Below are 12,664 nucleotides of genomic sequence, written 5' to 3' on the forward strand. Positions count from 1 at the left end.
AATGCTATATAATGCCTGTGTGTCATCGGGGGGAGGTGTGCTTCAAATGTTTGACAGGCGATTAAAGTCTTACAAATATTTGGAATTCTCTGTCAGACTCTGTTCTCTAGTTTTCTTCTGAAGTTGATCAAAATAAGTGTGTTCAACAACCCAACAACAAAATGGGATAATTTACTGAGTCCAGCTGTGTTTGAATTTTCAGATCGCAGGTGTTTCATTCATATGTATTTATGTGCGGTGTGGACCGAGAGAAACTGTTTCCCCCACTTATTTCAAAAGATTTCATGCTCTTTTTAAAGGCTATAAAATAAAGCCAGTCTTTTAAAGGATTTTCACATTACAGACTGTTGTTTCACATTACTTCATTTGCCGTCATCTGCAGCTCTGATCTGCTTTTTTCCCCCTTCCTCTTTTTTCACACCATCTCCCTTCCATCTGTCTCGTTTTCCTTATTTTCCCTTCTCTCTCACCAATCTGCAACTATACCTCCTCCCTTCCCCGTAACCCTCCTCTCCTCTTTATTATTGCCTTGGCTTTGTAAGACCCCCTGGTGGATCCTGGCATCACACTCCCATTTCAAAGGAATGAAAATGCAGCACTGGTCTGTGCCATCAGTTTGCTCTGCTCCCCCTTTCATCTGCCTGGACATATTAAGACAAGAAGTGCGAAGCTCTGCAGCAGCTCCCACATATATCAGTCTGAACCCCCCAGTGGGAACGTGTGCTGGTCACTTCAGGTCCCGTTTCAGACTGCAGAAAGAGACTGAGCGATTAAATTAGAGCGAGTATGAGAGACAAGGTAGTGACCGAGAAACCGCAAGTGACGCCAGTGATTTTTTTGAGGTCACTGTGTTTGCAGTGCATTTGTTGCTTTAGTGGCCTTGTTTTCTCAGGACACTCTGTGCCATAATCAGGTGTATGTGACTCACCACTTGAGAAAAGAAGAGGCTGATGAATCCAAGCATTCATGCATAACATAGAGGAAAAGTAACACAGAGGGAGTAGAAAGTTCAGGCCTGTTTGACAGGCTTTTTCTAGGATTTCTATCCCGAGCTCTGCCTGTGTTTGGTTTTAGGGAACGATGCACTTTTACTTAAGCTCAGGAAAAGATTGTACTTGTAGGTAAATGCTGATTGCGTCACTGCATTTTTAATTTTTTTTGTATTACACCAAGACAATAAACTTTTCTCTAACTCAATGAAAGAGTGGATACGAATAAGGGTGCCCTCAGCTAATCTTAGGTAGCTCCCTAAATATTTAAAAGGGAAGAATGAATAAGAACCGGCGCCTGTATCAGCCAAAATACAAAATGCAAAATAAATAGAGCAATGCAGTTTAAGACTCTGGGCAACATGGGAGATCATTTTTGTTTCGCATTATGTATTGTAATCATGCAAAGGGCGAGGCGTTTTGGATAAGGGCTTTGGAGCAATAAAGTGGAGGTTAAAGAGATTTGAAAGGAGAGATAACTGGGAAAGAAACAAGCAAAGAGTGCACAAAAAGATGCCTGTATAGGCTGAAGGGAAGGTAGCCAACAGTGCTTAAAAAGCCCGGAGAAAATTAGCATGGCAAAGAAAGTGTCATTATACACAGTTAATTAAGACTGTGCCTGTATGCTGTTCAGTCGCATACAATGAAGAGTCAAAGATAGACACACTACTTAGGTGCATTTTAAATACCATCATGCATCAGATTAGAGAGGCTCTGAAAAACCTTTACCATTAAAAGCAACCATAATAGAATAAATAAAAACTTGCCACAGTCTGATTCTTTGAGATTGTTTTTCTCCTGAGCACGAACTTTCATTGTTGAAATAACCAGCCCTTACAAAAATGTAGATTTAGGTCATTCTAAAAGGGATTTCTAAGAAATTTCCCATGCGCGTAGCTGATGTGCACCAGGTGTCCATCAATCAGCTACAGCACATCGGTACATCAGTCTGGGTTACGCTCTCTCTCTCTCTCTCTCTCTCTCTCTCTCTCTCACTCTCTCTCTCACACTCACACACACACACACACACACACACACACACACACACACACACAGAGCTTGGCATTCTTGTGCTTTTTCCAAGTTTTCAGTGCTGGTAGAGACTGTTTACGGTGAAGATGCGCAAGTTGAAGTAAGATTAAGTTGTCTTCTCCGTTTCAGTAACATCTGTGTGCTTTCTCCTTGCCATGATTGCCACTGAAGTTAATCTTTTAAGCAGAAGGATTTGATTTGACTGTAAGCAAGCAGCCTTACATCCCCAATATATCTAATGCTGCTACAATATACTGTACAGTGTATACAGTAGGTAGATTCTCCCTAACCCTTGTCCAGCCCATGTTTTTAAAGATACACCCAAAGGGAAATGAAAGAAAATTCAGTATTTTATCAACTGTATATAAATTCATAACAATTATTTCTGCAGTAAGACTTCACGAGAGAAAAAAAAACCTTTTGCAAACATGAGTTTCTGTCTAGAAAAATCTGTTGTTAATGTCCTTTTCCTCCTACACGGGGCTGAGAAACTTTTTGTTCAAATCACCATACCCATCATACGGTGGCATTACATAAGAAGCCCGCAAAGAGTCCACTTTCAATTTATGGTTCCATATTTAATGTGTTTGTGGGGGAAGTGAGAGGTTTTTCAAGGAGTAAACACCTACCTACGTAGCACCCAATGTGTTAGAGCCGTCTGGAAGGAGGGAAAAGGCCATAAGGAAACATGCAAACTCAGACGTTTTAAACAAACGAAACTACTGAACAATTTAGACTCTGCAAATTCATCTCTATTGACAATCAAACAGACTGACCTGCAGTGTGAACTTATCACTCAGTTATTTAAAAATAATGTGTAAGCTTAAATCAGGTCTGGCCCTCCACAACATGCGGCCCCTTGGGAAAATTGATTGCACATCCGTGTCTGAGACATTCCCACTCGTGGCATATTTCTACAGTAGAGTTGCTGTTGTGTTCTGGCGCCTTGATCTCACTATCCCATTTCAGCACATCTGCTCTACAAGTATTTTGCCCCAAGCACACCGACTATATGTGTAAAACAAAACAGCTATACTTTTCAAATGCATTTTTAAAGAATAACAGAGTGGGTAATATAAGGTCATTAACCCAAAATGTGCCCTGGCAAACTTCTGATGAGAACACGATAATAGAAAAACCAGATTTGACCACATTCACGCCTGGTATTAAAGAACTATTTGAGTCTACATCTAAGAGTGATCGGTAAGTGGTTAGGCCAGCCAGACCTCCAGAGGTGGTTTGGCTCACAGTGTGATCAGATCTGTCTGCCAGGTGTAATTTAATGCAATGCAATTCAGTGTGTTTCTTACATTTTTAACCGAGTAAGTAAGTAGATCGGTCATAACTCATTCTCATGTGTGTTTAAAAAAGAAACCCCACATACCATAATTTTTTTTCCCATAGTGATGGGGACACAGCTGTGGCAACAAATTACTTTTCATTGTTTCATTGTTTTTTTCTTCTGCAAAAGAGTCATTAAACCTGAGATCTAATGCCTCAAACTGAAAGAAAATACAGGCTATACAATGTCAACTGTAGGGACTAGCACGGCCTAAATTTACCCCCTCTGCTCTGGGCATTGTCACTGACACATTTTACAAGGTTTGGGGGGTTTTGTGGCATCTATTCATTAAGAGATTGTTTTTTGGAATATGTAGGAATTTCTGTGACAGCTTGCGCGGTGAACAGTAAATGGCAGATTAAAGACATTTCTGGCACTTCAAACTGAACGCTGACACAAATGAGACGATTCTTTGAGAAGCAGTTTGCTTGTAACAAACCACAAACAAATGAAAAGCAGCAGCTGCGGTTTAAGATCTTTATACACAAAGTACAAATGTAAAAACAAAACAAAACACTTGCCTCTTAATCCAGTCTTAGTTCAGTTTAGTATGCTATCTCAGCACCATTTTCTTGAATTGCTGGATGTGAAACACTCATGCTGCACTTTGTGGTGAAAACTGAGACGCGTAATGAGAGCGCTATTAATCACTGTTTATTCCACTATCTAATGTGTTTGACGTCTTGTAAGCAACACTTGGCTTACAAGATAACTGATGAGCACTCAAAAAGCTGTTTTTCATAAGATACTCATCTGTGTTTTTGTCACTGGCGAATGTAGCACTCGTCCTAACTTGATAAAGATGTGTCGCAGTAAAACGATAGCTCAATTAGCAAAACTGTCAACCTCAAAGTGATTTCGAGCACTGTCCTGGGTGTGAAGTTTATCACTCTGAGTCTTGTCTAAGTAACTCTGTGTGTTTTCCCACACGCACTGGAAGCCTGACCTTTCCTAGACAGGCCTGGCAAGCCTGGCACATGGCCGCTAGCTTTCCTAAAGCAAAGTTTGTGGGATGTCCGATTACACCAGTGTGAAAACAGCGCAGGATATACTTCATGGTTGATGAACTAACAGGGTCCTGCTTCATGTATGCTCAAAGTGAGAAAGAAGCGTCACTGAAAGAAGCATTTATGAGCTAGTTTTGAGTTTATTTTGCTTAAAAAAGTTTGAATGAAACGTCTAAAACCTTTTTCTTATTTTAAGAAATTTTACCCTGTGTTATCATCTTGCTACGCTGGCAGATTATAGTCTGGATCTTCGCAAAATTTTCTTCTTATATTTAGACTGCAGATTTTTTCCAGTCATCAAGACCAAATGCAATAGTATGGAACTCCAAAGTGTTCAAAATTAAATAAATAAATAGGTCAAGATGAAATAAATAACTATGTGAATAAATAAGACACAGATATGTAATGTGAGAATGATATTGTGAAATCATGGAACACATTTTGAAAAAAATGCTCATTATTGTGAAATATATTGCATTCTGCTATATTAATTTACTTATTATTGTGAAATATTATTTCATGGTCATTATTTTTCACAATAACAGAGATTATTCCTGAGGCATTTTATTTATTTCCAGCCGTTTTTATTCCAAAATGTCCTTTTTTCAAAGTCAGTCTTTATTTCAAAATCCCGTTTTTCCCGATGGTCTATTTATTTCATAATGCGACTTTTTAGCAGAATGACTTTGTCTGTCAATCAAGAGAGACAGGGCGGAGCCAGTTGTGTGATTGGTTGCTCCTTTACTCAGACGTAAGTAATAGCACATGAATTGTCGATTTAGGTTTAATGGTGCAATGCTTCTCCTATGCAGCTGGCGGCAGTATGCAGCTCAAAATAAAATTAAGGCACCGACAAATGCAAAACACTGGGCGCGAATAACGTTACAGGTGTATCAATTCTTGTGAAGGGCATGGCTGCAGGAAACAAGTCCGTTTCTGAGTTACTCAGAGAACTTGCTAACCGCTTAGATTGAACATCTTCACCTCAGTCTGAGTATTGCAGCAGTGTACTGGAGATGAAGTGGTCCCTGGTCCAAGTTCTCATCACAAACGCAGTGTTAACGTTAGCAAATGCTAACGCTATCACAGCTAGCTCCACTCCACGAAACGCTGTTCAGGGTAAGTAACGATATGTTATTATTGCTTGGTTAGTCTGTCTGTCTGCCAAAAATGAGCTTTTTAATCAGTTCAGTCACAGATTTTTTTTAATACTGTTTTTTATCATAACAAAGAATTCTATAAATTAGGTAAGAGAAAATAATTGTCTTCTGGGTTAATGTCTGTATTACTATTTACATTGTTGTAGGTAATAGTTATTTATGACTGTTTTAAAGTGGCTTATGTTCTGTGCTAATATGGAAGACAAGTAATCTATGTGAAAGAAAAGAAAGCAATTTTAGTTCAACGTAGTGATTTTGTAAGTGGGTATAATTTGAAAATGCTTTTACTAGTACAGTGGATGTTCTTTAAATATTTAACATTTAAAGTGTGTGTCACTTTACAGACTCCAACTTCAGTTTTGGTTTGGTCTCACCGTTGTAGGTCATAACACAAACAAGTCGTCAAGTCAAGCAGCTGAGGAAAGGGCTTAAGGAAACCATGGTATGGCCGCTTCTGACAGAAAGATCAGACATCATTCCTCTTTTCTTACCAAGGGAATCAGAGACTGCTCCCTGTTGTGAGGTAAGGTCAGGTCACATCTTTTAACATCTGAATAGTAAAGGTTAATTTATGAAGGATGAACGTTAATTGTTGACACAAAACACCAATATACTATTTTATATGCTTGGGTTAGTTGAACAGCTGGGTTACATTTAATAAAAATACACCTAATGTTGCTGATACAAGATAAGTAAAGCTATAAAATGACTGTGGCCTGCCACAGAAGATGAAGATGAGGAAGAAGAGGAATGCTCTCGAGGATAAATGCAGAGTGGCAGGTTACCTTCGATCCTTCATTGAAAATGGTAAGTCTGCTGCGATAGGTATTTTGCCATTGGTTTTCTCTGATTATACTTTGGTAAATTACATACAGTCCAGCGATCTTGGGTCATTAACAAAGTACACTATAGTATAATTTTGTTTTGTTATTTGCTCCATGCAATACATAAAAAGAGTGGTGGCATTATCAGTTGCACTAGAATTGTATGTAGACTACTTTTAGCTTTGTTAACATGATATCTATAACAGCTACAACAGTAATTTGAGTGGGGCAAAAATGTCTGGTGCCCTGTATGTAAGTGGTCATCTTTTATGGTATTTTTCCATAAAAGATTCAAAGTAATGAATATAGGATGTCATTATAGTTTAAAACAATCTTCTGTTGCAGCATCTTGTGCACAACAAAAAGCCCTCATCGAGTTTTGGACAGGATGGGAAGTCCTACCGAGAGAAATGACTGTGGAAGTGGTCAACAGCAGTCTTCCAAAGTCTTCCACCGGTTTTGAAGTACTACGCCTTCCCGCACACTACTGTACCTATGAGTCATTTCTAATGGACATTCAGGTGTGTCTCAACTCTACTGACTCAGGTTTTGGTCTGGTTTACGATTGATTCCATAACCACATGGTAAGATTAGACCATTTCTTATTTCTTGCATCACATTACTGTATTCAGTGTTCAAAGAAACAGACAATCTAGTGAGTTCTAGTTCTTTTTAATACACTTGACAGTGAAAAATACAGAGTACAGGTGAGCATTTATGGCTTTTTTAATATAAACTGATGAAGAGTTAAGATATCAAACTCAGTTGTTCACTGTACATTATAAATTACACAATATGTTTTGTTTATACTCGCTACTGGTACAAAAACATTTCTAGAAAAAATTATTTGAATTAAGATGTTACACTACTGTACTGTGTTCATTGTATTAAATCTGCTCAGAGTTGACATGTACTGTATATCCAACCAAGAGATGAATATCATTAAAGTGACAGCTGTATAAAACAAATCCTGTTTTATAGCCACTCACTGTTTTGTTGAAAATGAAATTGGTTATGCTGTTTTGAGTCAGTATTAGCTACAAAGCCATAGATGTAGAAATTTAAAAAAAAATCCTCCTGACATAGAAACTGATTAAATGTGATAGTGTCTTTCTACAAGTGATTTTGAAGTATTGGTAACACAGCAGGGTCTTGTTCATTCAGTGCATGTGGGAGCTGAATCTCAGGAATGGTGATCTCATTTGATGGGCAGCGATTATGTGGTCCTGTCCAGTCCACACCATAATCCTCATCAACCTGAAAGAGCATGCACATGTTTTAAATCTAAACTGAAGAGCTGTTTCCTGCAGCTGTTCCTAGATGGACTTATTGAGTCTGCCAGGGCCTATGTGAGTTGCTTAGGCATTGGCTACTGTCAATGGAAAATTGTATTTAGTAGTCAGTATAATCTTTTAGTGATATAAGTTTGCTTATGGTAGGATGCTGTTTGTAGTTATTTGGTAGTGACAGGATGTGTGATTTTTAGCAGGCTTGGTTCACCCCCACATCCTGGGAGCATGGGAGAGATCGTACCTTGTTTTATTGTTTTAACGTAGCTATGTCTGTTTTAGTCTAAGTCAGGGGTGCCCAATCCCGGTCCTCGAGAGCTACCGTCCTGCAGCTTTTAGATGCATCCTTGTTCCCACACACCTGAATCAAATGAATGGCTTGTTATCAGGCCTTTGCCAAACATGATGGCATGCTGAAGAGATCAAACCATTTGATTCAGCTGTGTTGGAGTAGGGATGCATCTAAAAGCTGCAGGATAGTAGCTCTCGAGGACCGGGATTGGGCACCCCTGGTCTAAGTGCTTTAACTGCTGGACTTCCTCACCGTGCCATCTAGGGTGGGGGAGACTACCCTCTTTATGACCAAGGATGTACCTTTTGTGCTTTCATGTTATATGACCCTTTGATCAACACACACACACAAACACATACGCTCAATGGAGTATAAATAAAGACCGGGGCAGTTCTCTCACTGGAGTCTCTTAGAGTGGAGGCTGCCCTTGCTAGCAAGAACTTCTGTGTGTTTCTCTTCTCTGAGTCTTTACTGAAGAAGTGTTTTAGAACATTTTCCCTAACATTTACCAACTAATTATTCATTCACCCATTCTAGGTCAGGATTGGTTCTCTTCAGGTATAACAAATTTAACTTTGTTTAAAGTATTGCCATCTATACCTGACAGGTGGGATAAAAGGAGAGAATGGCTTGGGAGACATTTCCACTTGCAGGAAAAAGATTTTTGGTACACCAACTTGCACAGTAGAAAAACTCATCTCCACTACAGATAGCAGAGTTCTACATACAAGAACAAATATGGATCAAATAGTCATGTACCTGTGACAAATCTTGTCCCTCCTTTCTGTGCAGCAACCAGAGGTGCAGGGGTGAATGGTTGTTTGCTTTTCTGAGTCCATGCTGATTCCATGCTTCCTGGAATGACTGAAGATGATGTTGAATGTGATGCAAAAAGCATCTGTGCAGAGCAAACAAGTGCATTCTTTCACCAGGGTTGAGCAGTCCTTGAATCTCCAGCTGGGTGAAGATGTTTTCATATACATCCCTCCACAGGCGCTCAATGCTGATTTCCATCTATATGCCAAAGGTGATTTGCTGCTGATACACTGTACTGAAAACGCCTTGCAGTCTTAATAGATAACCGTCGCATCTTGACCCCTTCTGGATTGACTCGTCTCATTGAATCCATCAGTCGAAATCCTGATTAACAAACAGATCATGTCTTAGTACTAACAACTACAAAAAGACTGTATTGTAAACACTAATGCATATGGGACAGATCATCATTGTGTCAGGTATCATCAATCTTTATATTACAAAAAAGGGCCATAAGGATAATCCATAAAACTGGTTACAGAGATCATACAAATCCACTATTCTTAAAATCAAAAATTCTAAAATTCACAGATCTGGTTCATTTTCTCACAGCACAAATTATATATAAAGCAATAAATAACCTGCTTCCTGACAATATTCTAAAAATGTTTTCTAAAAGGGAACGGGGATACAATTTGAGGGGGGAATTAAATTTAAAACATCCTCGTATCCGTACAACATTAAAAAGTTTTTGCATCTCTGTGTGTGGAGTGAAGCTGTGGAACAGACTAAGTAAAGATATGAAGCAATGTCCAAGCATGGCGCAGTTTAAAAAGCGGTTTAAGGATATGGTTTTTACAGGGTACAGGGAAAAGGTAGAGATTTGATAGGGTGTTCTTGTCTAATATTTTCATGTGTGTGCGCATGCACGGGTTTGTTGGTATGGATATATATATATATATATATATATATATATATATATATATATATATATATATGTGTGTGTATATATATATGTATATGTGTGTGTATATATATATGTATATATGTGTATATATATATATATATGTATAAAATTGTAGGTTGTGTATCTTTCAGGTGTTAATGGGGTTATTGAAAATGTGTATATGTGCGTATGTGTGTATATACGTAGGTATGGATAGATAGAAACATATGTGTATATATTAAAAAAAAAAAAAAAAAATTACACATAACATATAATGTAATTACAAGGAGGTATTTCTGTAGTCTATTGATACTAGATAGTGGAAAAGGGGTGGGATTAAATAAGCTTATGCTTCTTCCTGCTCCTTTTTGAACATGGACGTTATTTGGAGTTGTGGTTGCTCGTTTTCCTTTTGTTTGCTTTGTTCATTTGTCTCTTTTAATTCTATTTTTTTTTTTATACTTTTTCAACATGTTCAAAATAAAGATTCAATCAATCAATAAGTATCCAGGTGCTGTACAGATTTAGTGAGGAGAGAGAATCGTGTACAGACTGGTTCAAACAGGAACATAACTGCGTAACAGTGATAAGAAGATGCTAGTCATTTTTGATGCCTACATTAAAATATCACATCAAGGCCACACTGACACATGCTTTCCAGGCCGGAAACTGATGTTTGGATATTTTAACAATATCAGCTTACTTTGAATGTATATGCCTCTGGATCGTAGATGTCCCATCATCATTCTGCAGTCGGCCACTGAATGTCCAGCACTTTTGAATCCAAATCCACATCTCCAATAGAAGAATTCCTATCAGATTTTCTGCACATAAAACATTTTTTCATATAACAGCAAATCTCAAAGTTTTCCAATTAATGCTGAAAGAACCAAGGATGTAAATGTATTCTTGTTTTAGCTTTACCGAAGACACCAGAGAAAGTATGATATCTATAATGCTGCTGAAATAGACAAAACCATTTCAATAAACTCGCTATTTAACATCAACCTTGTTATGCGTTATCAGAGAACAATCAACTGCAAACAGCAATGAAACATTCAACTATGTACTATTTAAAGCACTAATGACCCTGCTGTCTAACAAGATGTGATAAGTAAGTAGACTGTGGAAAGCTGGTGGGTCTACTCTCTGTGTAAAAGGTTCCTACAGGCTCCACTGCCCCCAGTCTCCGAGTTAACACACTAACAGCGAACACTGCTAAACGTGTCTCAACGCCGAGATGGCGCCGATAGCTTTAGCCGTAGCTGCCCCACTTAGTTTAGACCGTAACAAAAAAAAAAGTAAGCGATAATAATTCATTGTCAAACGTCATAATTAAGGTCAACATCTAAACAATGCTGTGTACAGAATCACACAGGTGCTCAATTACAGCATAAATTTACCTTAGACCTTCCTCCGTCATTTCCCTCCTAATTGTGCTCGGAGACACAGAAAACGTATCGACAATTACCTCGATGGTTATCCCGGACAGCACTAAAGTCCTGAGTGCTGCACTGGGATTTCAAGACGTGGACGGCCAACATTTGAAGACTGTTCTTCCTCGGCGTATTCCAAACGAACACGGTGCTGAATTGATCTTAAACCTTCGACAATGCTGTCATCGATGCTAACATCTTGAAGAGCAATTATCATCCGGGCATTTCAGAAACATCTAAACGACTCAAAACAGTATCTACAGGTAAATGATCCCTCTCTATCTGATTTGCTTAAATGAGCAGAACTGGCTGAAGTTCACACCAGTCCGCCATCCTCCGTGACTTTTGACCTAGCACGCTGTTGCTAGCTGTATTAGCCGTCCGCGGAGGCGGTATCCAGGAAAACTAGTCGATGGAAAACGATAAGCCAATAGGTGCAAAGGTCCAGCCCACTTACATTGATTGACAGACAAAGTCATTCTGCTGAAAAGTCGCATTATGAAATAAATAGACCATCGGGAAAAACGGGATTTTGAAATAAAGACTGACTTTGAAAAAAGGACATTTTGGAATAAAAACGGCTGGAAATAAATAAAATGCCTCAGGAATAATCTCTGTTATTGTGAAAAATAATGACCATGAAATAATATTTCACAATAACAAGTAAATTTATATAGCAGAATGCAATATATTTCACAATAATGAGCATTTTTTTCAAGATGTGTTCCATGATTTCACAATATCATTCTCACATTACATATCTGTGTCTTATTTATTCACATAGTTATTTATTTCATCATGACTTATTTATTTATTTAATTGTGAACACTTTGGAGTTCCATACAATAGTGCGAATACTAGGCTACTTCCCATTGTGTAACTTTAGGCACTCTGCTGACATTGTCTGGAAAATGGCTTTAAATATTTGCTTTATTTGTCAAATTTTTCTTAAGTGAACAATGTAGCACACACTGCTAATCTTGCTATGATACATCAACAGTTAAAACCTTAATTAAATAACAATAGCAAAAGCTGGGTCATTGCTTTTTGTGGTTCTGATGGCTGTGGTGATGAAGACAGCTGCCCACCAAGTTGCAGGGGTTGCAGATGCCAATATGTCACTTATGGCAGGTGATTGCTAATTGTAAAAGGAGATACAGGCAGTAAAGGCAGACCATTTGCAATTTTATTTCAACAAAACACATGATTTCCTTCTTAGGGCACAATCGCACTAACATCATTAAGAGTGGTCAGACCAGACAATAAAATGAACACAATACAAATTCCAGCATATATAAACAGACATAGTGACAAATGGAACAATGCACTAAATTGGAGTATGCAAAAAACAAAACAAAAAAGGAGCAATGAGACAGCTGGGGTATCAGATCACTTTATATTATAAAGTCACTAAAAGACGATGGTAGTTATTACTGGTACTGAGACACAGACATATTTATTCATAGGGCAAAAGCAGTCTCTATAACATTACCATTTCGATTCTTACACAGTACAGCCGAGCCTTTTGTTGATAAATCCAAGAACTTCTCTGATCAAAGTCTTTAAGTTTATGGACAGATGGTGGAGAAAC

General features: G+C 38.2%; 1 protein-coding gene and 1 long non-coding RNA gene across 4 annotated transcripts; one reads left to right on the forward strand and one right to left on the reverse strand.

Annotated features, from left to right (window-relative positions):
- Positions 1-5,230: 5,230 nt before the first annotated feature.
- On the forward strand, positions 5,231-6,923 carry LOC146646953 (uncharacterized). 3 transcript variants are annotated; one of them, XM_085392351.1, is made up of 4 exons: positions 5,231-5,489; positions 5,875-6,053; positions 6,256-6,337; positions 6,700-6,923. In XM_085392351.1, exons 2-4 carry the CDS (start codon positions 5,970-5,972, stop codon positions 6,921-6,923), a joined length of 390 nt encoding a protein of 129 aa, XP_085248477.1. In that variant the 5' UTR covers positions 5,231-5,489; positions 5,875-5,969. The 3 variants fall into 3 exon arrangements, with proteins under 3 accessions (XP_085248477.1, XP_085248473.1, XP_085248474.1); XM_085392347.1 differs by having other exon boundaries at positions 5,913-6,053; XM_085392348.1 differs by having other exon boundaries at positions 5,913-6,053; positions 6,259-6,337.
- A 552-nt stretch (positions 6,924-7,475) lies between these two features.
- On the reverse strand, positions 7,476-11,460 carry LOC146646954 (uncharacterized). The gene is made up of 4 exons (XR_014908904.1): positions 11,109-11,460; positions 10,341-10,461; positions 8,695-9,075; positions 7,476-7,611 (listed from the first exon to the last, which is right to left on the reverse strand). It is a non-coding gene; the product is annotated as an uncharacterized LOC146646954 (long non-coding RNA).
- Positions 11,461-12,664: the final 1,204 nt, after the last annotated feature.

The sequence above is a fragment of the Rhamphochromis longiceps genome, linkage group LG19 (assembly GCF_057381845.1).
Source record: "Rhamphochromis longiceps isolate RC_006_pf linkage group LG19, R_longiceps_female_GT1.1, whole genome shotgun sequence".
In the NCBI taxonomy this organism is placed as follows: Eukaryota; Metazoa; Chordata; class Actinopteri; order Cichliformes; family Cichlidae; genus Rhamphochromis; species Rhamphochromis longiceps.